This window comes from Oryctolagus cuniculus, chromosome 9, assembly GCF_051225735.1.
Source record: "Oryctolagus cuniculus isolate XC-2025 breed Fujian yellow rabbit chromosome 9, ASM5122573v1, whole genome shotgun sequence".
Classification (NCBI taxonomy): Eukaryota; Metazoa; Chordata; class Mammalia; order Lagomorpha; family Leporidae; genus Oryctolagus; species Oryctolagus cuniculus.
Genome location: NC_142875.1, coordinates 119,307,288 through 119,328,172, shown reverse-complemented (window position 1 = coordinate 119,328,172; position 20,885 = coordinate 119,307,288). Strand labels below are relative to the sequence as shown.

Sequence of the window (20,885 nt, the reverse complement as noted above, 5' to 3'; positions counted from 1 at the left end):
GTCATACCACCACACTGGAGACCAAACTCCGAGCATATGCACCCCTTGGGGACACATTCAGGCCCTAATCAAATCAGAGTACCTTCATAATAATTCTGTGAAGTTCTCAGACGTGGGTAGACAACAGAGTCTCCAGCTAACTTTTCAATGTGCTTTACTTTATTAGAAGTATTCATACTATCTCCCTAGTGATATTTTAATTTCTAGGCCAAAGATTTTACACTTTATCTTTGCTCAACAAGATCCTGGAGAGGCAAAACACTATTACCAAATGTTTGCCACTAATGCACATGCCAAACATGGGTGCACACCTATCCTTCTGACATATTGTCCAGGGGAAAAAAATCTGGTCACTGGGATCGGCTGTCCTGAGCTTGTCATAGCTTTCTATGCACCAGGCAAGTGATTTCAGATAAGTCATTTGCTGTCCTCCAATCAACTCCCGTGTAAGACGAAGAAAATGACTGCATTCTCAGGCAGCTGCCTCACTGATCTTCATAACCAGTACTGGACAGACTCAGTCATTATTCGTCAGGCAAAAGGAGAGATGGGGACGGGCGTGCACTGTCCACTTTCCCACCTCCTCTGCTTTTGTTCTTTTCCATCTGCAGTATCGATTTTGCTACTGTCCTTCAAACACTTCCAGCTATTTCCTGCCTGCAAGATTTTACACTCGACCTTGGGCTACCTGAAGTACTATCCCCAGTTGATGACCTGGCTGACACTTTATTCAAATTTCACCCTCTTAAAGAGGCCTCTTCTGAACTCTTATCTAAAACTACCTACCCCGGCCCCAGTTACTTTCAATCCTTATACTCGTTTTCTTTATAAATCCCTACTTATAATTACATAACATATTACTCGTCTACTTGTTTGCTGTTTCCTCCCTAGGAATGCCTTCTATCAGGGATTTTATGTTGCTCTTCTAGGCACAAATTGAAGGGAGTGATTGCCAGTAATGCTCCCCCTTCCAGACCTTGCTAATTCACCTGTGAGCTGGCTTAAATCTGGGTTGTGCATACAAACTGAATGGATATCTTTGAAGAAATGAGATGATTATTTTTGTTCATAAATAGATCTCTATCTCAAAAAGAAATGCTCTCTGAACTCATTGGAACGATAACTAACAAGAGTTATACTGCCATTCCTGTTTCAAGATAACTCCAAAAAAGTGAGTTTATAACATGCTGTTTTGATTACTAGTTTATGTAACAGTTTTATTAAGCTTATTCCAAAGCAATATGTTCCAAAGTGGTTTATATGAGGACACTAATAAAGCAGCATACCAAGCTAAGAGACCAACCAATATCTGGGCTGCTAACATGAATCGTTTCCATTGTCATTTTGAAGACTCTCCAAATTCTCAAGTTTAATATGGCTCAGGAAATCCACGAGTTCAAAATTCCTAAGTCAAAGACAAAGTCGCCAAATGCAAGGACTTCAATCCTTGATCCCAGGAGTGGTTTCAAGGACTTCACTGGTTTGTATGTAGCAATCAACACAACAGAAAATTGGGTATACGATCAGCCTGCTATTTTCTTCATTTGTCTGAAGGAGCCTAATAAGCCCTTTTTTCTTAGAAGGAAAACTGCAGATACTTCCACATTCCCCAATAAAATGCTCCTAGGATCTAAAGAGAACCTGACAGGTTTTACTCACAAGTGAACAGGTATCTGAATTGCTTCCCAGCTCTGTAAATTTTTTTGATATGTAAACATGAGCAGGTTCTCGCAGGATTCCTGAATACTGTAACTGGTGTTTTGGTGCAGCGGGTTGAGCCACTACTTGCAATGCCAGCATCCCCATGTTGGAGTGCCAGTTCAAGTACTGGCTGCTCGGCTTCCAGTCCAACCCTCTGCTAATGCAGCTCACAGAGCTGCAAAGGGTGGCCTAGGGACTTGAGCTGCTGCCACTCTTAAAGGAGAACAGGATCGAGTTCCTGGCTCCTGCTCAGGCTGGACCAGCCCTGGCTGTTGTGGTCATCTGAGGATTAAGCTAGCGTTTGGATGATCTCTCTCTCTCTCTCCCTCTCTCTCTGTTACTCTCTGCTTTTCAAATAAATAAATAAATCTTCTAAAGAAGAGAATTCCTGAATGATCAAGAAAGTCATAATGATTAAACAAAATGAGTTCAGTTCTAAACTTATTTCTAGTTTCCTCCAAGAGTATGGCATGTATAAGTCTTCACTACTGAAAAAACAATTAAGAAAATCATTGAGCAGTAAAGAAAACACATGTAACCTTTCCTGGACAACAGCAAAATAGTGATTAAATACATAGATCAATAAAATAAGCCTTAAATAAAAAAATATGCTCTTGAAAAATTGATTTTTTTCTTGGCCAGTTTCTCACCAGAGGTCAATTTGAATGTTCACTGTTTGCATGAAAATATAAAAAAGGAAGATCAAAAGGGGAGCAGAGATCAATCCATCACAAATACTTCTTGAGCAGCTACTTTGTGTCCAGAAAAATCAGGTGAACAGAGAAGTATGTCTCCATTAAGATCAAGACCAAGTTGTAGAGACACAGCCAGCAAATGCCAGTCAAGTTTAGTTATCGTTGACTTGGAGTTGTTCTGGAAATTGCTGGGCAAGGGAGGCAGGAACAGTTTGAAGGAAGCAGGATCAAAAGGTAAATAGAGCGGGGAGAGGGGATGAGCAAGGATGTCTTCGTAGACAAGGACAGCCATAAACTTCCAGAATTCCATACTTGACCTTTCCTATCTTGGTTCTGAGAAATGGCTGCCAAACCATGAAGGGAAGGGAGATGAGGCAGCAAATGCACGACAGAGAGAAACACCATGCATCAAGAACTCATCTGTCTGCCCTTCATTTAGCCTCGTTATTGAGCACCTACCAACAGAAGCTAGGAATGGTTTGAGACAAACTGTTAAGGAAAAATGTCAGCAGGGAATGGAAAGAGAAAAGAAAATCAATATTTTGGTAGACTACTGATATTTTTTTTTTTTTTTAAAAAAAGAGGCATTTATTTGAAAGGCAGAGTGCTGGGGTGGCAACGAGACACAGATCTTCCATATACTGGTTCACTCCCCAAATACCCACAACAGCTAGGGCTGGGCTAGGCGAAGCCAGGAGCCAGGAATTCCACCCAGATCTTCCATGTGGGTGCAGGGATTCAAGCACTTTGACCATCACCCACTGCCTTCCCAGGTGCACTAGTAATAAGCGAGATGGGAAGCCGAGGATCCAAGACTCAAATATGACGTGTGGATATCTCAAAAGGTGGCTTAACCTGCTGTGCCACAACACTTGCCCTTGTACAATTTTTATAGCACACATTCTTCACCTTTTTAAAATGGCCACTATTTATTTTTAGACACCCATTTGTCAAAAATTTACTAATTTCTTAAAATTTGACCTTTATAGGTGCTCCTATTTTGAATTAATCAATTTATATTTTAATTTCAAAACAAGTCAAATTTTAAGCTGAAAATGCGTATTTGGAAGGATATACCATATTTGAAGGATACACTTCACAATGCTTGCAGAAATGGGGATTAAAAGATGGGTTTAGTTTCATGCAAAAGCATTTTAAAGCCATGCATTTGTGGGGCCTTCAAAAAGTCCACTGTAAATGTGAGTCATGAAAATGCCCATGGATTTTAATTCCCTTTTCCATGAACTTGTTGAAGTATCCTCCTATCTCGCACTGGGAAAAAAATGGAGTACACAATATGTATTATAGCAAAAGAACAGCATTGTCATGATTCAGCCAAGATTTATTGCAACTATGCTCATAAATTTGCAGCAGTTTGCTTCTTCTCATTCCATCTTTCTTACTATTTCTCTGTCACCACCATAAATATCAGTTGCCTCTGACTCCTCTCCCTCCCAATATTGACTCTACATAATATTCTTTTTACATAGATTTGTATGTTGCCTGCTGACATAACCTGTTAGCCAAGGCTTCATTCTTTGTGTAATAGTTTCAGTGCACCCTTCCGCCAGCCATAGAATTTTGGAGCTCAAGGGACTGGAAAGGCATCCCTGAAAGCCACTATATCATATCCTCTGCTTCTTGATAAATCCTCCTAAAACAAGCTCTTATTTTTTATTGTCTGATCAATTTTTTTTAATTTATTTATTTGAAAAGCACAGTGACAGAGAAAGATCTTCCATCCACTGGTCAACTCTCAAATGTCTGCAACAGCCAGAGCTGGGCCAACTGCAAGCCCCGAGCCCTGCCAAGCCTGGACTTCCATCCAGGTGTATCACGTCAGTGGGTCAGACCCAGGCAGCTGAGCTATGTCCCAGCTCTCTGCTATGTCCCATTAGCAGGCAGCTGCTTTGCAAGCCAAGACTCAAATCCAAGACTCGAACCCAGGCACTCTGCTATGCAACGTGGATGTCCCAAAGCAGGGTCTTAACTGCTGAACCAAATGCTTGCCCCCTCTTTCAATCTTTCCACACCTCACCATTACTGTTGAAAGCAGTCCGGGTCCCTTGGCAAACCTTTTAAGCTATCTTATTCTATCTACATTTTGTTTCCGGATCCCAACATGCTTTCCCAAACTTGTTTTCCATTCATTGATTGAAAAATATTTTTTGAGCACCTCTGTACAGTGCTCCATACCCTCGAGCAGTTCTTCGCATGGGGATAGGCTTAGGTAGGACAGGAATATGAATAAGTCATTATGTTTTAAGAACGGTGGTGACAGAGCCTGCTTAGCAGAGTCCTGGATTCCAGTGCCCAATCCCACATGGCTTCAGCAATGCTGATTAAATTAATCATCTTTCTAACATACGGCCCACTCTTACCATACTCCTGGACTGTGCTCATGCCATTTCCTCTCTGTGGAATGTTTTTCCTCTGATTTTCTCTATACTCCAAATATATCTAATCAGATGTCCAATAATCCACAGTATTTCTTTAGTCTGAGTCTTAAATGTCTCTAATTTGAACTCTCATTTTGTTGTATTTACTTTCAATTTCTAATCATTCTTGCGTGCATTAAATTATCAATGTCTTTTATAATTAACTTTCTTTAGCATCAGCAATAATCATTTACATATTTATATATTTCTAGATATGCAAACCTAAAAAATTAACTTTACAAAATAGGTGTCTGAGTTAAAATAATGGATAATAAATTGTACAGCAAACTTAATTGTAAAATAAAAGTGCAAGGGATCAACTTCACAAACAGATATTCACACACTACTGCAAAAACTAACGAGAGTACATAAAAGCAACCAGTAACAGACCAGGTTCCCTAGGCATGAAGGGGTTAAGCACATCTCTCCACAAGGGGGAAAAACTATCCATCTGCCTTCATTAAATACTAATTTTAGGATTTCTGGTCATTACACACAGTGTTTATGCTCCATACACTTTTGGCCTTGAATCTTGGAAAATGCATGATATTTTCAAGAATTCAAGTATCCATTAACTCAAGTGCCAAAAGCACGACGCAGTTCGACCTGTAGGAGAAAGCCCATTCATTTGTCTCCGCTGGCTCGTTTGCAACAAGCTATGGGAAGTTAACCGCCCTATGCTCATTCCTGCGCACCACTGGCCTGTCTTATCCATCAGACACTCCAGACAAGAACGCGAAGCCACAGGCTGTCAGGGGGCAGCCCATTGCTGCAGCCCGCAGGGCCGGGTCAGTGCTCCAGTGTTGACAGCGGTCCTGATTGGGGTAACATTTCTTCATTGGACGAGAACACCAGTCCTTTTCTGGTTTTTTTTTTTTTTTTTTTTTGGTCGTGGTAGTTGTGTGTGTTAATTCCCTGAGAAGTGGCTGAAGCTTCAGGACACCAACCACCGGCACCGTTCCTTTTCGACGGAAATTTAACACCAGTTTCACTGTGTGTGCTGTACACAGCTTGAACGCCTCGCAAGAATATCTTTGCATCTCTCTCTTACTCTCGCTTAATTCAGCCTGAAATAGCCCAGCTATCTGCCCAGGTTACAAAATAAAGTGAAAATAAAAATACAGATCGCCTTACGTCAGCTATCTTGGACTGCACAGCTCTCCCCCTCGCGCAGAGCCTTTTAAAGCCTGCGGTGTCCCGCGAGCGCAGGGGGTCGCGGCTACTGGGAACCCAGCGCGCACGGCGGGCCCCGCCCTCCCCGGGCCGCCCCTCCCCCGGCCCGGGCCCTCCCGCCCCTACCCCTGGCGCACATCAGAGCCCTCGCGGGGAAGGCTGATTTTGAGGAGCATCCCTCCCAAGCTCCGTGCCCCCAAAACGTCGGCTGCAGCCAGCAGGGGCCCAGGGCGCAGCGCTGAGCCGGGGGAGGGGAAAGGGGGGTCCACACCCACCCACCCACCCCTTCCTCCAGCCCTCCCCGCGCGCGGACTCCCCGTGCACCTTTAGTTTTATCGCTCTGCAGCTTGGGACCAGCGGCGCCCGGATCCGTGCCTCCGGCGCTGGGGCCCCGGCTTCCCGCGCGGCGCCGGCATGGGAGCGCCGTGGAGCCGCCCGCGGTGCGCCCGCGGGAGCCGCGAGGGGCAGCGGCCGCGCGCGGGGCTCGCAGTCTGTAAGTCTCGGCGCGCCTCCGGGGCACGGGAGGGGGAGGCTGCCCGCGTCCCCGCCAAAGGCTGAACACGCCAAGCACCGCGGCGCTGCCTTGACCCCGCCACAGCCCGCAGCCCACGGCGCTGCGGGTTTGCGCGCAGATCGGGTTTGCCCCGTTCGTTGCAAAGAAGTTTGGAGTGTGGCGGGACTCCACGGGCAACTTTTTCGTGCGTTTTTGGAAACGCAGCTCGCCCTTCCTTCCCCTTGCAAACTATTCTTCGTTATGTTCGAGTTGCGTAGCGCACTGAATGTGATTGTGTGAGGTTGCACTTAACGAGTTCCTAAGACGCACGAGGCCACGCGGCCTCTGCTGTTGTAAAAACAGGGGAAGAATTTTCTCCCTCTTTACTTGTACTATTGCTCCATCTGTCAATGCTCCAGTACCCAGCTGGTCTCGGTTTTCCTCCTCCGCGCCGCGCGCAGGTGCCTCTGAACTCACCGGCAGATGCGGTTAATCGGTTAATGGCAAAGAATTATTTTAGCGCTTGCTGCCTCCAGGCTGCCTCCTGCTTTATTGAACGGAGCCTGTGCCCCCCAAGTGTGTTCGGAATGACGACATCGAAACAATCGTCCCGATTCAGATCAGATAGCTTTTCTGCGAGCCCAGAACCTAACCAAGCGCAGCCAGACGCGGTTTTTTTGTTTGTTTTGGCTTGTCCCCGAGTACGACTACAGAGGTGAGCAACTGACGTTCGGGGGGTTCTTTTTTCCAGTGTTTAATCCACATTTCCCTCTGCAGGAGGACGGGTCCCCAGGGCAGCAGAGGCTGGGCAGAGACAGGTGGATAGGCTGGCTATGCTGACGGGACCATGTTGGCCCGAAAGAGCATCATCCCGGAGGAGTATGTGCTGGCGCGCATCGCCGCGGAAAACCTGCGCAAGCCGCGCATCCGCGACCGCCTGCCCAAAGCGCGCTTCATCGCCAAGAGCGGGGCCTGCAACCTGGCGCACAAGAACATTCGCGAGCAGGGGCGCTTCCTGCAGGATATCTTCACCACCCTGGTGGACCTCAAGTGGCGCCACACGCTGGTCATCTTCACCATGTCCTTCCTCTGCAGCTGGCTGCTCTTCGCCATCATGTGGTGGCTGGTGGCCTTTGCCCACGGCGACATCTACGCCTACATGGAAAAGGGCGGCATGGAGAAGAGTGCTTTGGAGTCCACAGTGTGTGTCACCAACGTCAGGTGGGAGCGCGCGGGGGGAGAGGCTGGGGTTGAAAGTGAGGCAGCAGCAAAATGTTAGGATGCCCTTCCTCTTAGCATCCTGTTATTTTGCTGGAAAAAAAAAAAGATCAAGGGTTTCTTTTAGATCCTTCAGAAACAAAAAAGCAACATGACAGGGAGAAAAGCCACAGCCAACACATTGCAAATCTTTCTAAGTGTAGCTTTGTGGATGAAGAGTCCCTGAAAGTGTGACACTTCCATTCTTGGCGCTGGCCCGAGTGCTACACCTCGTATTCAACAACTGTAGGTTAATGAATTCCACAGCACCCCTTACTCCAAGAAGGCACTCATTCAGTTTCAGTTTGAAGAAGCTGTGCATTGTTCCAGTGTCAGTGGTAATAATCTGGTTATCAAAAAAAAAAAAATCACTGTGTGACTGTTGGTACTATTTTTCCATGAATTCTCTCATGCATAAGTGTTTTCAAAAATTAGAAAATGGAGAAGGCAATGTGGGGGGGGTGTCCTGGATTTTAAAAATCTACTAAAAATTTAATAACTGAAATAAATATAAGCTCTTCTTTATCAAGATCATCTTAACAGAGCTGATTGAATTTTAAAACCCAGTGAAGGCAAAGTTAAGATTCAGAGTAAGATCGTATTAATTTTTAATGAAACTTAGTCCCAAATTTTCATGGAAGAGGTTATCTGGAAATAAATTAATGTTGTGGTCTTCTTTCAAAGTTGTAAGAGAACAAGACAGTCTTCTATTACCTAACTTTGGCTTCTTCCTTGATCATTAAGTATTTCAAGAAGTGCTAAGGTACATTTTATTTTAGTGATTGCCCTCTCAATTCTCGCATGGTCTAAGCGGATTTAGTTGGACTGTTTGTTTTGTTGAAAGACAGAGATAATTTATATCAATTGCAAAAAAAAAAAAGTTCTCTTAGAAGCAAAAAGGTAGAAATAATACAGGAAAAATTTCCAGGGCATATTCTGAATAAATTTCCCAATTCAAAGCATGCACAAAGCAAAGGACCTTGAACAGGACTGCACTGCCAGGAAACTGTAAAGAATGAGACTTTTCATGACCCTGAAGTCCTAGGAGACCTGCTTTGCGCTGCTTTGCACTGCAAGAAGCAAAGCAGAGTGAGCTTGTGCACTGTTTCCTTTGCTCTGTGGCTGCAGTGCCTGCCCTGGAGGGAGGGAAGCAGTAGTCGTATTCACAGAGCCCAACCACAGACTCCAGCTGAGATTTTGAGGACAGAAAATGATATTGAATGGACCCATTACTTTTACCACCAGTAGATATTATTTTCTTTTCTCAAATTTGTCAACAATTTTGGCCTCAAAGTTAAATGTAGGCGAAAAATACAGGTGATCATTAGCATACTAGTTTTAGAACAAAGCACTATTTCAGAAGTATTTGGAGGTCAGTTGTCGTGGTCTATAATACTGTGTTTTTCTTTTGAAAACCTATACAGATAATGTAAATCATTCTCATAGCAAAAAATATTTTAATAAATACATAGCAGATATTGATAAAAAAGGTGCATGCAATAATAAAAACTTTGAAAATAAATGACAGATTTTATTCACAGGACAAATATATCACCTTTTCCCAGGAAAAAGAAATTAGACAATTTTAAATATAGAGATTATGAAAAGTGATAGCCTTTCAATGTTTTTTAGACGAATTTCAGAGTGTACTGGTTATTAAAAGCTGTTTACTGCTACTTCCTATTTTTCAAACAAGATGCATTCTGAAGCACATTCTGTTTCCTGTAGCATTTCAGTTGGTGTCAACAGACGTCATGTCAAAAATACAATGGGAAAAAGTTGATTTTCTCAGCAGAATAATTTTAACATTTTAAATTGCACTTTTTACTCAATTGTTTGACTTTCTAAGGTTTCTTAATTATTTTAGTGTTATGGTACTATTTAAACTTTAATCTCTACATAGCTTAATCAGAACAAACCAGCCATAACAATTTTTTTTTCCTGAAAGTATAGACACAGAGAAATCTTTATTCACTCCCAAAGGGATCTCAAAGGATGATTAATAGTAATTCTTACTCTTTGCCTTTCCTTTATTTTCATAAGTTCAATGTCCAACCACAGTATCAAAATTGAAAGCAATGTTTTTCAATGGATATTCATCCGTGTTTCCTAACAAGTTTGGCCATTCTTATTTTATAATGACTCACTTTCTCCTCTGTATAGATGCCGTTCTAACATGAGTCAGAAAATAGAGCAACGCATTTCCTCCTTCTCATTATTCAACCTAGCTTTCTCTGTCACAGAACCAAGGAGCAGCTACTTAATTTTCGTTCTTGAGATTGCTTTGCATAAAATGCTGGATCTTGCAGGTTATGTAAGGTTTAGAATTGAATTTTTTCCATAAAATAAATGATATGCAAAATATGGCAGGTGAATGGTCTCTCGAAGCATTAGAACAAGACATCTGGGGCTGTTCTTCAGTAAAGCATGAATGTGTTATTGGAGACTGTATCGTATCCATGCCCCTCATCTGTGGGTCATTCCTGTTCTTTACCATGGTTCTGGATCATATCATTTATCTTATTGTGTTTAGCTGGTGCAAAAAAAAGCAATTATTCTATTTTTTTCAATGAATTCTTTTTGCCACACAAGAGGAAAAAGTTAACTTTTGCACTCCACTTAACAGCTAGCAAAGAGTCATCGGTATATACATGCCTACCCCTCTTGGGTTCCTGTTGAATTGCACTCTGTATGCCAAGGACTCCAAAGTTTTCCCACCTTGCTCACTTATTGTGCCTGGCTAATGCATGGTTTATATTTACAAAATGAGAGAAGTTTGAAATGGGGGTTAATTGCAACGATAAGGCTCATATTGTTTCTAGGAAGAAGCCACAGGAATACTGGATATGCAGTTAAATGAGTAAATTCATAACCACCAAACATGTTGACTCTCAACCAGCAGCTTCAGAATGATTTAAGAGCTTTTCAAGGGTCTTTACAAAGTCCAACCTGAGCCTTGTGAATCAACACCTATTCACTAGGATATGGAGATACACAGTTTGCAGACACATCCCAAGAAAATCCCGACACTTTCTGGCTCATTCACTTTGCCCCTTTCAGAGCAGTAGGCAGGAATGGAAAGGACTCAAGCTCGTCATCATTACAAGATCTTTACCCAGTTATTTACTGAGCTTTGATTCAAATTCTTCCTATAATAGCTTCAATATTCTCTACATCACTTAGAGAACAAAATGAGATATCTCTAAAAACCTATTATTTTGAAATAGTAAGGCATACTTTTACATTTAAAATCCTATTTTTCAGAACTGATGTGTTTTGCACCCATCCTCACTGTATTTTATACTGTATAAGGTACGCAAGTGTTAGCTATTGAATAGGAATTTAAAGGTTATGAATGCCTTCTATAAGATTCACGTCTCTTAAACACAGAAATGCCAGCAATACTAAGTACCTGGTACCAAGTTTTATCAAGTAAACTATGCCTTGTGAAATAGAGTGTTTGACAAAGTAAAATATGCCTACAAACATATAGGTATGTTTATTAGGTTAAGCTTTTACAGAACTAGACATATCTCTGTAGACCTGGAAAGCATGGATAGACTTGCCCCCAAGAAGGCTGGAGGTCGAGACAGACATCTGGAGAGAGGCCATGTTTGTGCTGAGAATTAGGAATCTGTCAAGTAAGGTAGTCTTCCTAAAACATTAGGTAGCCTTTAGAGGAAGAAAACCAGTTTGTCTCAGGATGTGAGCCATTACTGAAGATGTGACCTGATGGCATTGTGTCTGGTGTCCTCCCATGCAGGTCTTTCACCTCGGCTTTCCTGTTCTCCATTGAAGTTCAAGTGACTATTGGCTTCGGAGGGAGAATGATGACCGAGGAGTGCCCTCTGGCCATCACAGTGCTAATTCTGCAGAACATCGTGGGTTTGATCATCAACGCAGTCATGCTGGGCTGCATCTTCATGAAGACAGCTCAGGCTCACCGGAGGGCAGAGACTCTGATCTTCAGCCGCCACGCCGTGATCGCCGTCCGAAATGGCAAGCTGTGCTTCATGTTCCGGGTGGGTGACCTGCGCAAGAGCATGATCATCAGCGCCTCGGTGCGCATCCAGGTGGTCAGGAAGACGACCACCCCCGAGGGGGAGGTGGTGCCCATCCACCAGCTCGACATCCCCGTGGATAACCCCATTGAGAGCAACAACATTTTCCTCGTGGCCCCATTGATCATCTGCCACGTGATTGATAAGCGCAGCCCCCTCTATGACATCTCCGCCACTGACCTCGCCAACCAAGACCTGGAGGTCATAGTGATCCTGGAAGGAGTGGTCGAAACTACGGGCATTACCACCCAAGCGCGAACCTCCTACATAGCCGAGGAGATCCAGTGGGGCCACCGCTTCGTGTCTATCGTGACCGAGGAGGAAGGAGTATATTCTGTGGATTACTCCAAATTCGGCAACACCATGAAAGTGGCTGCCCCACGGTGCAGTGCCCGCGAGCTGGATGAGAAGCCATCCATCCTGATCCAGACCCTCCAGAAGAGCGAACTGTCCCATCAGAATTCTCTGCGGAAGCGCAATTCCATGCGGAGGAACAACTCCATGAGGAGGAACAACTCCATCCGAAGGAACAACTCTTCCCTCATTGTGCCAAAGGTGCAATTTATGACCCCCGAAGGAAATCAGAACACCTCAGAATCATGACGGTGAAGGAACCCAAGACGTCCCACATTTCCATAGTTTATGCCAACCACTGTCGGGCGGACGGAGCCAGAACACAACCATGTGTCCAGCATTTTAATACACTGATGTTCATATTCAAGAAGCAGCACCTTCTGTATTACTAAAGCAATAACACACAAGTCAGAAAGAGTCATGGCTTACACGTGTTTCCTTTGTGCACAAGTGGCAGTGATGTGTGTGACAGATGTGTAGGAAGTGGGAGGAAGTCATCTCTCTTAATCTGAAACACCAGGATTAACACTAGTAGTAGTAGATCTTGAATCTGGCCAAGGAATGGATCTGTTTGAAAAATGCTTACTTTGGTGGAACCACAAGTCTCCTTCTATTTTGTACTCTGGAAGTACAAATGGAATAGGAGGAATAAAGCTAGAACTATGTTCACACCCTTTATATATTAACCTTCTCCTTCCTCCATGGAAATACACCTGCTAAGAATCGCAGTGTCTGTTTTTCAGCAGATTCACCTCATCTACTTGGTTTTTCACAGTGACTTTTGCAGGTTTCCTGGTCCACTTCATAACAGCCTCTGGGGGCAGAACTGAGGGAGCAATCTTTGGAGAAGAGCCAGATTCTGCCTCATTGAGGATTGAGTTCCCCACAGTGACAGTCACTTCTTTCAGCTTCTCACTTAAGAGCCAACCCCCACAAGGAAATATTGTACTGCATATTTGATTAAAAATCTTTCTTTGTACTAATTGCAGTTCTGTGGTTCCTCTTTCACAAAGTCATCTCAAGATAAAATTCTCAAAAATAGCATATTTAAAGGCAGGGGAATGAGTTGTCATTTGGTGGTAATACACACTTCCGGTATTTCTCATTCTATGATCCATTGCTCTAGGAGTAATTCTATTTTGTTTTAATTTCATGTCAGGTTTTAATTGTCCTCTTGGATTTTCTTTTATGTGTTTCTTTAAAAAAAATATTTGAAAGGCAGAGTTACAGAGAGGGAGAGAGAGACAAAGTGATCTTCCATCTATTCATTCACTCTATGTCTTCAATGGCTGGAGCTGAGCCAGGTCAAAGCCAGGAGCCTGGAACGCCCATCTGTGTCTCCACATGGGTGGAAGGGATCCAAGCACTTGGGCCATCTTCCATTGCCTTCCTAGGCACATAAATATGGAGCTAGATCAGAAGTGCGGCAGCTGGGGCTTGAACCAACCCTCATATGGGATGGTGGCATAGCAGGTGGTGGCCTAACCATTTGTGCCAAAATGCTGGCCCCATATCTTCTTGATTTTTCTATGTGAGCCAGACATATGACCATCTTGTAAAATTGAATTTTCCATCTTCCATCTTAAAATTACATTTTGTTACCAGTAATCTCTCAATTTAGGTTTGGCATACATAGATTTAGCTTGAAATATTCTATCAAAGCTTAGTTAATTACCCTTAACTCCTGCTTCTTTAAAAAGGTATGAGTAAGTAGAGAGAAATAGTAAGTTAATAAGGTGTGTATAGTTTCATTCTTATATTTTGTACAGCTACATCATAAAGTTGAGCTACTGTGTAGCCTTTTACAGAGATTTGTTTTTTTTTTCATTTATTAACATTGAAATAAGCAGATAATCACAAATGCATTCAGATCCTATCTTAAAAGAGTCATGATTTTAACCAGGTGAATGGAAATTGTTTACCGGGTCATCAAGGTAATCATTCCTAGCAAAAGTTCTACCCACACCCTGAACTCCAGACTCAAAGATCAAACAGGTATGAGAGGCTTGACTTGGATATCTAGCAAGCGTTTAAAATGGGTCTCAAACCAAATATCTCATTTCCACTCACAAAGTTTGCCTCTTCTTCCCAGTCTTTGGATCACTCAGGCCACTACCTAGCAGTCACATTGGCACTTCCCTCCTATTAGGTATCACATCTAATAGCAAAATCTCTAGGTCCTGCGTTCCAAATACATTCAGGGCATGGCCAATTCTCTCCACCCCCAGCACTTTCTTCGCAGTTCAGGCACAGTCACTCATCACCCAGAATACATGGATACAGCTATACTAATCATTAGGATAGTGAAACATTTCTGAACAGTTTGTTAAGAAAATCTCCCCTAACAAGGCTTAGCCCAACAGTGACTACAGAGGTAGATGTTAGACCTCCTAGCAGTTTTAGAACAGTTGAGGGTTCCTGCCTCCCCCAGCCCATGCAGATGAGCAGACCTATAAGGCAGGTAGTTGCCACAGCAGCGGTCAGAGCATGCGCAGTGCCTGCCTGCTGCTCAGCAGGAACCAAATATTTATGGAAGGGACTGGCAATTTAGGACACAGCCAGTAGGGCTGCTATGCAGGATTTCTGGGTCCAGGTAACAGAATTCCCAATGCCAGTCACAAAGCTAACTATGGAGTATACACAGTTCCCCCAGTTGCCTTTCATCTGCAACAAAAGGCTGCGTGCCAAGAACCATCAAATTTATTGGGAAGTCATTGGAAGGGCTTGATGGGGCTTCCCATGCCCACTCAAGGCTCAGACAGAAACGAGAATCCTTTTAGCTAATCACAGGTACAAATTCTGAAAATCTCTAAGTGTTTCAGAGAGTGCTAACTGATTTTTGTTTCTGTTTATGCTAAAATATATTTTACCAGGCAAGCAGTTTTGAAAACCACATAGCTGAGTTTCAGAAAATAAGAATGACTCTGTCTCTGTATTTATGGGTGTATAGTTTTGATTTATACATTAAGCTTAAATAGTTGGTATTCTTTGGGTTATCTACTTCTACTTTAGCCTTCATACAGCAGCCACAGAGTTAAGTTGTAAATCAGATTACATGATGCCTCTTCTTAAAAGTCTCCTGTGGCTTTCAATTTTTCTCAAAATGAAAACCAAATTCCTTACCATGGCTCAGTATCCTCCCTATCTCACTGTTACCATGATTCCTCCCAGTCCACCCCACCCTTTACCACACAGGCCTTTCTCTCTTTTTTTAAAAGATTTATTTATTTGAAAGATGGAGTTAGAGACAGAGAGATGGAGATCTTCCATTTGCTGGGTCATGCTCCAAATGGGTGCAGTGGCTGGGGCTAGACCAGGCCAAAGCCATGCTTCTACAACTCCATCTGCATCTCCCACATGGGTAGCAGGAGCCCAAAGTCTTGGACCATCCTCTGCTGCTGCATTCCCAGGTGCATCAGCAGGGAGACAGATCAGAAGTGGAGCGGTCAAGACTCAAACCAGTGCCCATAAGGGATGCTGGTGTAGCAGGTTGTGGCTTAACCCATTGATTTTAGGAAATGCTTTTATTTGGGGCCAGTGCTGTGCCATAGTGGGTAAAGCTGCCACCTGCTGTGCCAGCATCCCATATGGACACTGGTTCGAGTTCTGGCTGCTCCACTTCTGATCCAGCTGTCTGCTGCATCCTGGGAAAGCAGTAAAAGATGGCCCAAGTCCTTGGGCCCTTGAACCCACATGCAAGACCCAGAAGAGGCACCTGGCTCCTAGCTTCAGATCTGTGCAGCTCTGGCCATTGTGGTCAATTGGGGAGAGAACCAGCAGATAGAAGATTCTCTCTGTCTGTCTGTCTCTCTCTCTCTGCTTTTCCTTCTCTGTGTAACTCTGACTTTCAAATAAATAAATCTTAAAAAAAAAAAAAAAAAAAACAAAAAAAAAAAAACAAAAAAACAAAAAAACAAGGAAACAGTCTCTGGAGTTGAAGTTGTGGTGCAGGGAGTTAAGCTGCCACTTGTGACACTGGCATCCCATAATCCATATGCAAATGTCTGTTCCAGTAGCTAGTCCACTTCCCATCCAGCTTCCTGCTCATGTGGCTGGGAGAGCAGCAGAAGATGGTCCAAGACGTGCTCCTGGCTTTGGCCTGAACCAAAAAAGAAGCCTGGAACCCAATTTGGATCTCCCGTGTGAGTGGCAGGGACTGGAGTACTTGAACCATCGTCTGCTGCAGAGGATGCACATTAGCACAAAGCTGTGTGGAAAGCAGAGCTAGGACTCAAACCAGGCACTGCTATGGAGAATTCAGGTATCGCAAGCTGAAACAAACACCTGCCCCCAAATTACTTCATTATGTCTCAGTTTTCCCAAATACAAAATCTTCATTGTAAACTGCTTCTGAGGATGCAGTTCACAGGTATGAAGGACTTCAAAGACTTCACTTTATTTCCCAGGGACAAAGGCTTAAAGTACAATATCGCCTTGAAATACATTCAATGCCATATTTTTGTTCTCCCAAACAGTGATAAAAGACCTTTGCAACATGACTCTCATCTCTCAAAAACTCTGCAGCAGAGACCTTACGCCTGCCCACTACAAGCTTTTCTGGATTCTTTGCCACTTGCTTACCTTCAAATATTATCACATATAAAATGCAACAATGTGTAAAGGGAGACAGTTTGCATACAAAGCAGATTTCTGGTTTCACATGCTAATCATGTACTCATTCACTTCGTTATATACAGGGAATCTCAGCCACAGCTGCCATTTACCAGCAGGCGAAAATAAACAGCTATATTTATTTTATTTAAGGAGGAGCAGAACTTGATAGAGGATGGGCCCATTCTGCTCCCAAGTAAACAGAAAGGGAAAGCGTCCAGTGAGGAAACGGGCCAGCATTGTGGAAGGGGCACTGCCCTCTCAAAATCCAAGCTGAGCCCATCACTGAGCAGGCGCAGGCAGACGAGACGACCCAGGACTGCTGCACGTGTGGATTTGCTGTGAGGTGAGTAAGAAAGCGAATACTGCACACCTTTAACGTTATCATCTTTCCCCCACTATACCAAATCCCAACAGCACAGTTCTAATCTATACTTTCTTTTTGCACTGCAGCTCAAGACTCTGAGGAAAAAATACTCTTGTTCCTGCCCAGAGACTGATCCAACGATCTCTGGCCAAATGTTCTGACGTATGATTTTTTCTCAGAACCCACAGGGTCCCAATGGCTTAACCAAATGGCCTTAGTTTCCAAAGAAAGTCCAACCGCCTGAGACAAAGTGGGTCACTTAGTGAACACCAAGCAGCACATTTCTCCTCCAATGGCAGGAATACTTCTGTTGTGCTTGGTTAATAATTAGGCATTCATGAAGCAAATGTTTTCTCTTTGATAATAAATCAATCACAGATAAAGAAGAATGAAAATAGATCTCCATCTCCTGGGGCTCCCACCCCCAGCTATTATTTTCAGCTTGTGGAAGGTAGAGGCAGCACTGAACTGAGTGTCTCCAAGGACCAGCTCATTAAAGTAACCACAACGAATCCTACAGGCTAAGAGGAAACCCAAGGGCCAAGCTCTTCCCATGATCTTTATGCTCGATTCTCATCCATGGTGAAGGGACTTTCCCCACAGACCTGGGGAGCATGTGACTAATTACACCCCTAGAAAATTTACTGTAGACTCAAGTTCCTGAGAACCTTCATCAGTCTTTTGACTTCAAATCAACATCTCACTGGAGCCCAATTTCATTTTAGAAAATTTACATCCTCATGACTTCTCTTTTTCAAGAGGTAGCCCAGTTCTCAGGGAGATTTTCTTGGCAACATCCTATGACATCCCTCATTCACTCCAGTACTCTCTGGGGTAATTTAAGCTATTGCATTACACAGGGTTTATTTTAATGACTTAAAAGAAACAAAGAAAATAAGACTAAATTTCAACATACTACTGTATGACATCAGTGTGTCTTGAAAAAGTGAACAATAAAATAGTTGTCCATCAAACTGAAGTTAAGATAGTCTTTTCACAGATACTCTTGGATTAACAGATAGCTCAAAAGGTTACAATTTTTCCCTCTTGACTGTTGATTTCTCTAAGAAAAGAAAACCCAGGTTCCATAGTTTCATTCCAACACAACTTTTATTTTCTAATCCCATCCCCACACCTTACATGCTTCAAGGTCATTGAACACTTCACTTTCAGCCTCCCATAGAAGTCTGTAAGTTGCAATTTCTGTGCATACCAAAGCCATTGGCTTTAACAAATTTTTCTCAAATCCCTACTTACATTACTTATTTAGCACCACAATGTGGGCATCTATTTATTTTTTTTAAATAACCGGTTTTATATAACTCTATATAACATTTCTCCCCATTAGTCTGTGAATATTTTCCCCTAAACTACTTAGCCTAGATGGTGATAGCAGCTGAATAGTAATGCTCTCCAAATCCATGCCTTCTTTACTGTACAGCATGAGAATTTTAGCTGGGCACATGACCATTCAGGAAGTGCACATACCCCCAGCTGTACCTGTAAACTGCTGATACACCTCACTGTGGCCAGCCGCCTAACTTTACATCAATGCATTTGAACAGAAGCCAATGGACCACTTGGAATATTTTACTTTAAAAACTCTGTGCTTTTGTGTCTCTACTTTTTCCCCTTCTATGGAATAGACACATACATGATGGAGATCCAAGTTTGGACAGGCTGATGAAGACAAAAATCTGTGGAATGAAAAAATGTGCAATATCCTGACTGCTTACCTAGACAGTTACCTAAGAGAGAATTCAACATCCATTTTGGTTTAATGACTGTTGTTTCTCTAAGGTTTAATTTTTTTTCCCTACCTAGATAGCTAAAATCAACGGTTCTATTCTTTGGTTGCTGTTTCCATTTTTAGTTACTGTAATACAGCTTTGTCGTTACCCTAATACTATGCTAAATTAGAATAGATGTAAATATTTAATTTTCATATTCTAGAAAATCTCATGTCTATAATTTATTATCAACCCTGACCAGTCAATAAGATAAATGCTAATCCCCAAATAAAAAATTGCAAAGGACATGAAAAAGCACATCGTGGAAAATAGAAACTCCCAAACCAACACACATATCCCAAAGTATTCAGTTTCACTACTGATCAAAAAACGCACATTGAAACTACAATGCAATGTCATTATACTTATATTCCACCAGAATGATTAAACTGGGAATAATAAAGGCAAGTGTTGAAAAGGATAAAGAGCAACTGGAACTCAAATATTCTCCAAGGGGCAGATCCTGTCACCCTAACTACTTAGAAAAATTAGCATGGTTTTATGAAAGAAAATATAACAAACCCCATGACACAGCAATTCCACTTTAGGTGTGTTCTTAAAAGAATGTGCTGGGACCAGCACTTTGGCTTAGCAGGTAAAGCTGCTGCCTGCAGTGCTGGCATCCCATATGGGAGCTGGTTCAAGTCACAGTTGCTCCACTTCTGATCCAGCTCTCTGCTATGGCCTGGGAAAGCAGTAGAAGATGGCTCAAGTCCTTGGGCCCCTGCATAGGAGACCCAGAAGAAGCTCCTAACTCCTGGCTTTGGATCAGCACAGCTCTGGTCATTGCAGCCATCTGGTGTAGCTCTGGCCACTGTGATCATCTGGGGAGTGAACCAGCAGATGGAAGACCTCTCTTTTTTAGAAATCTTTTATTGAATAAATATAAATTTCATAGGACCAGCTTTTTGAATATAGCAGTTCTTCTCCCATACCCGTCCCACCTCCTACTCCCTCTCCCATCCCATTCTTAAGATTCATTTTTAATTATCTTTATATACAGAAGATCAGCTCTATACTAAGTAAAGATTTCAACAGTTTGCACCCACACAGATATACAAAGTATAAAATACTGTTTGAAGATAGTTTTACTGTTAATTCTCATAGTACAACTCATTAAAGACAGAGGTCCTACATGGGGAGCAAGTGCACAGTGACTCCTGTTGTTGATTTAACAATTGATAAACTTATTTATGACATCAGTGATCACCTGAGGCTCTTGTCATGAGCTGCCAAGCTTGGAAGCCTCTCGAGTCCACAGCCTCTGACATTATTTAGACAGTGCCATAATCAAAGTAGAAGTTCCCTCCTCCCTTCAGAGAAAAGTACTCCTTCTTTGACAATCCCTTCATTCTACCAGGATCTCACTCAGAGATCTTTCACATAGGTCATTTTTTGGCCACAGTGTCTTGGCTTTCCATGCCTGAAATGCTCTCATGGGCTCTTTAGCCAGATCTGAATGCCTTAAGGGCTGATTCTGAGGCCAGAGTGCTGTTTAGGGCATTTGTCATTCTATGAGTCTGCTGTGTGGCCCGCTTCCTATGTTGAATCGTTCTCTCCTTTTTAATTCTATCTATTGTTATTAGCAGACATTTAGACCTCTCTCTCTCTCTGCCTCTGTTCTCTATAACTCTACCTTTCAAATAAATAAATAAATCTTTTTTAAAAAAAGCATGCATAGGTTTAGTGTTACTATTGCCCAATCTGGAAATAACCCAAAAGGCCACCTATAATAAAATAAATGTATAAATTATAGATATATACATATACAATATATATGTATATATTGTAATACTATAGAACAATGGGATTTAGTAAGCAAATATTTGCAATCTTATTGCTATATATCACAAACATAGTATCAAGCAAATCTAAACAGTCTTGGAAAAGCTTTTCTTTTCTATCCATACTTCTAATCACCATTAAGGGTGGACATTAACCAGGC

General features: G+C 42.6%; 1 protein-coding gene and 1 long non-coding RNA gene across 12 annotated transcripts in view; one reads left to right on the top strand and one right to left on the bottom strand.

Moving 5' to 3' along the window:
* The window catches only part of LOC108176990 (uncharacterized), a 174,042-nt gene that overhangs the window by 96,033 nt on the left and 57,124 nt on the right, over window positions 1–20,885 (bottom strand). Inside the window, exon 3 of one of the 10 annotated variants that reach the window (XR_016213546.1) lies at window positions 7,721–7,811. The exons of 8 other annotated variants lie outside the window; for them this stretch is intronic. This is a non-coding gene — a long non-coding RNA (uncharacterized LOC108176990). Of the gene's footprint in view, window positions 1–7,720; window positions 7,812–11,646; window positions 11,789–20,885 lie in introns of those variants that run through there. One more of the 10 variants, XR_016213542.1, reaches the window with a different exon arrangement.
* KCNJ8 (potassium inwardly rectifying channel subfamily J member 8) lies at window positions 2,961–13,155 on the top strand. Of its 2 annotated transcripts, XM_008259337.5 has the most exons (3): window positions 2,961–6,500; window positions 7,278–7,721; window positions 11,521–13,155. In XM_008259337.5, the coding sequence occupies exons 2-3, from the start codon at window positions 7,348–7,350 to the stop codon at window positions 12,419–12,421; spliced, it is 1,275 nt and encodes a 424-aa protein (XP_008257559.1). In that variant the 5' UTR covers window positions 2,961–6,500; window positions 7,278–7,347; the 3' UTR covers window positions 12,422–13,155.

Coding starts and splice junctions, on each gene's coding strand:
- KCNJ8 (XM_008259337.5), top strand. CDS start 7,348: ATGTTGGCCCGAAAGAGCATCATCCCGGAGGAGTATGTGCTGGCGCGC. Junction 7,722..11,520: donor GTGTGTGTCACCAACGTCAG/GTGGGAGCGCGC, acceptor CCTCCCATGCAG/GTCTTTCACCTCGGCTTTCC.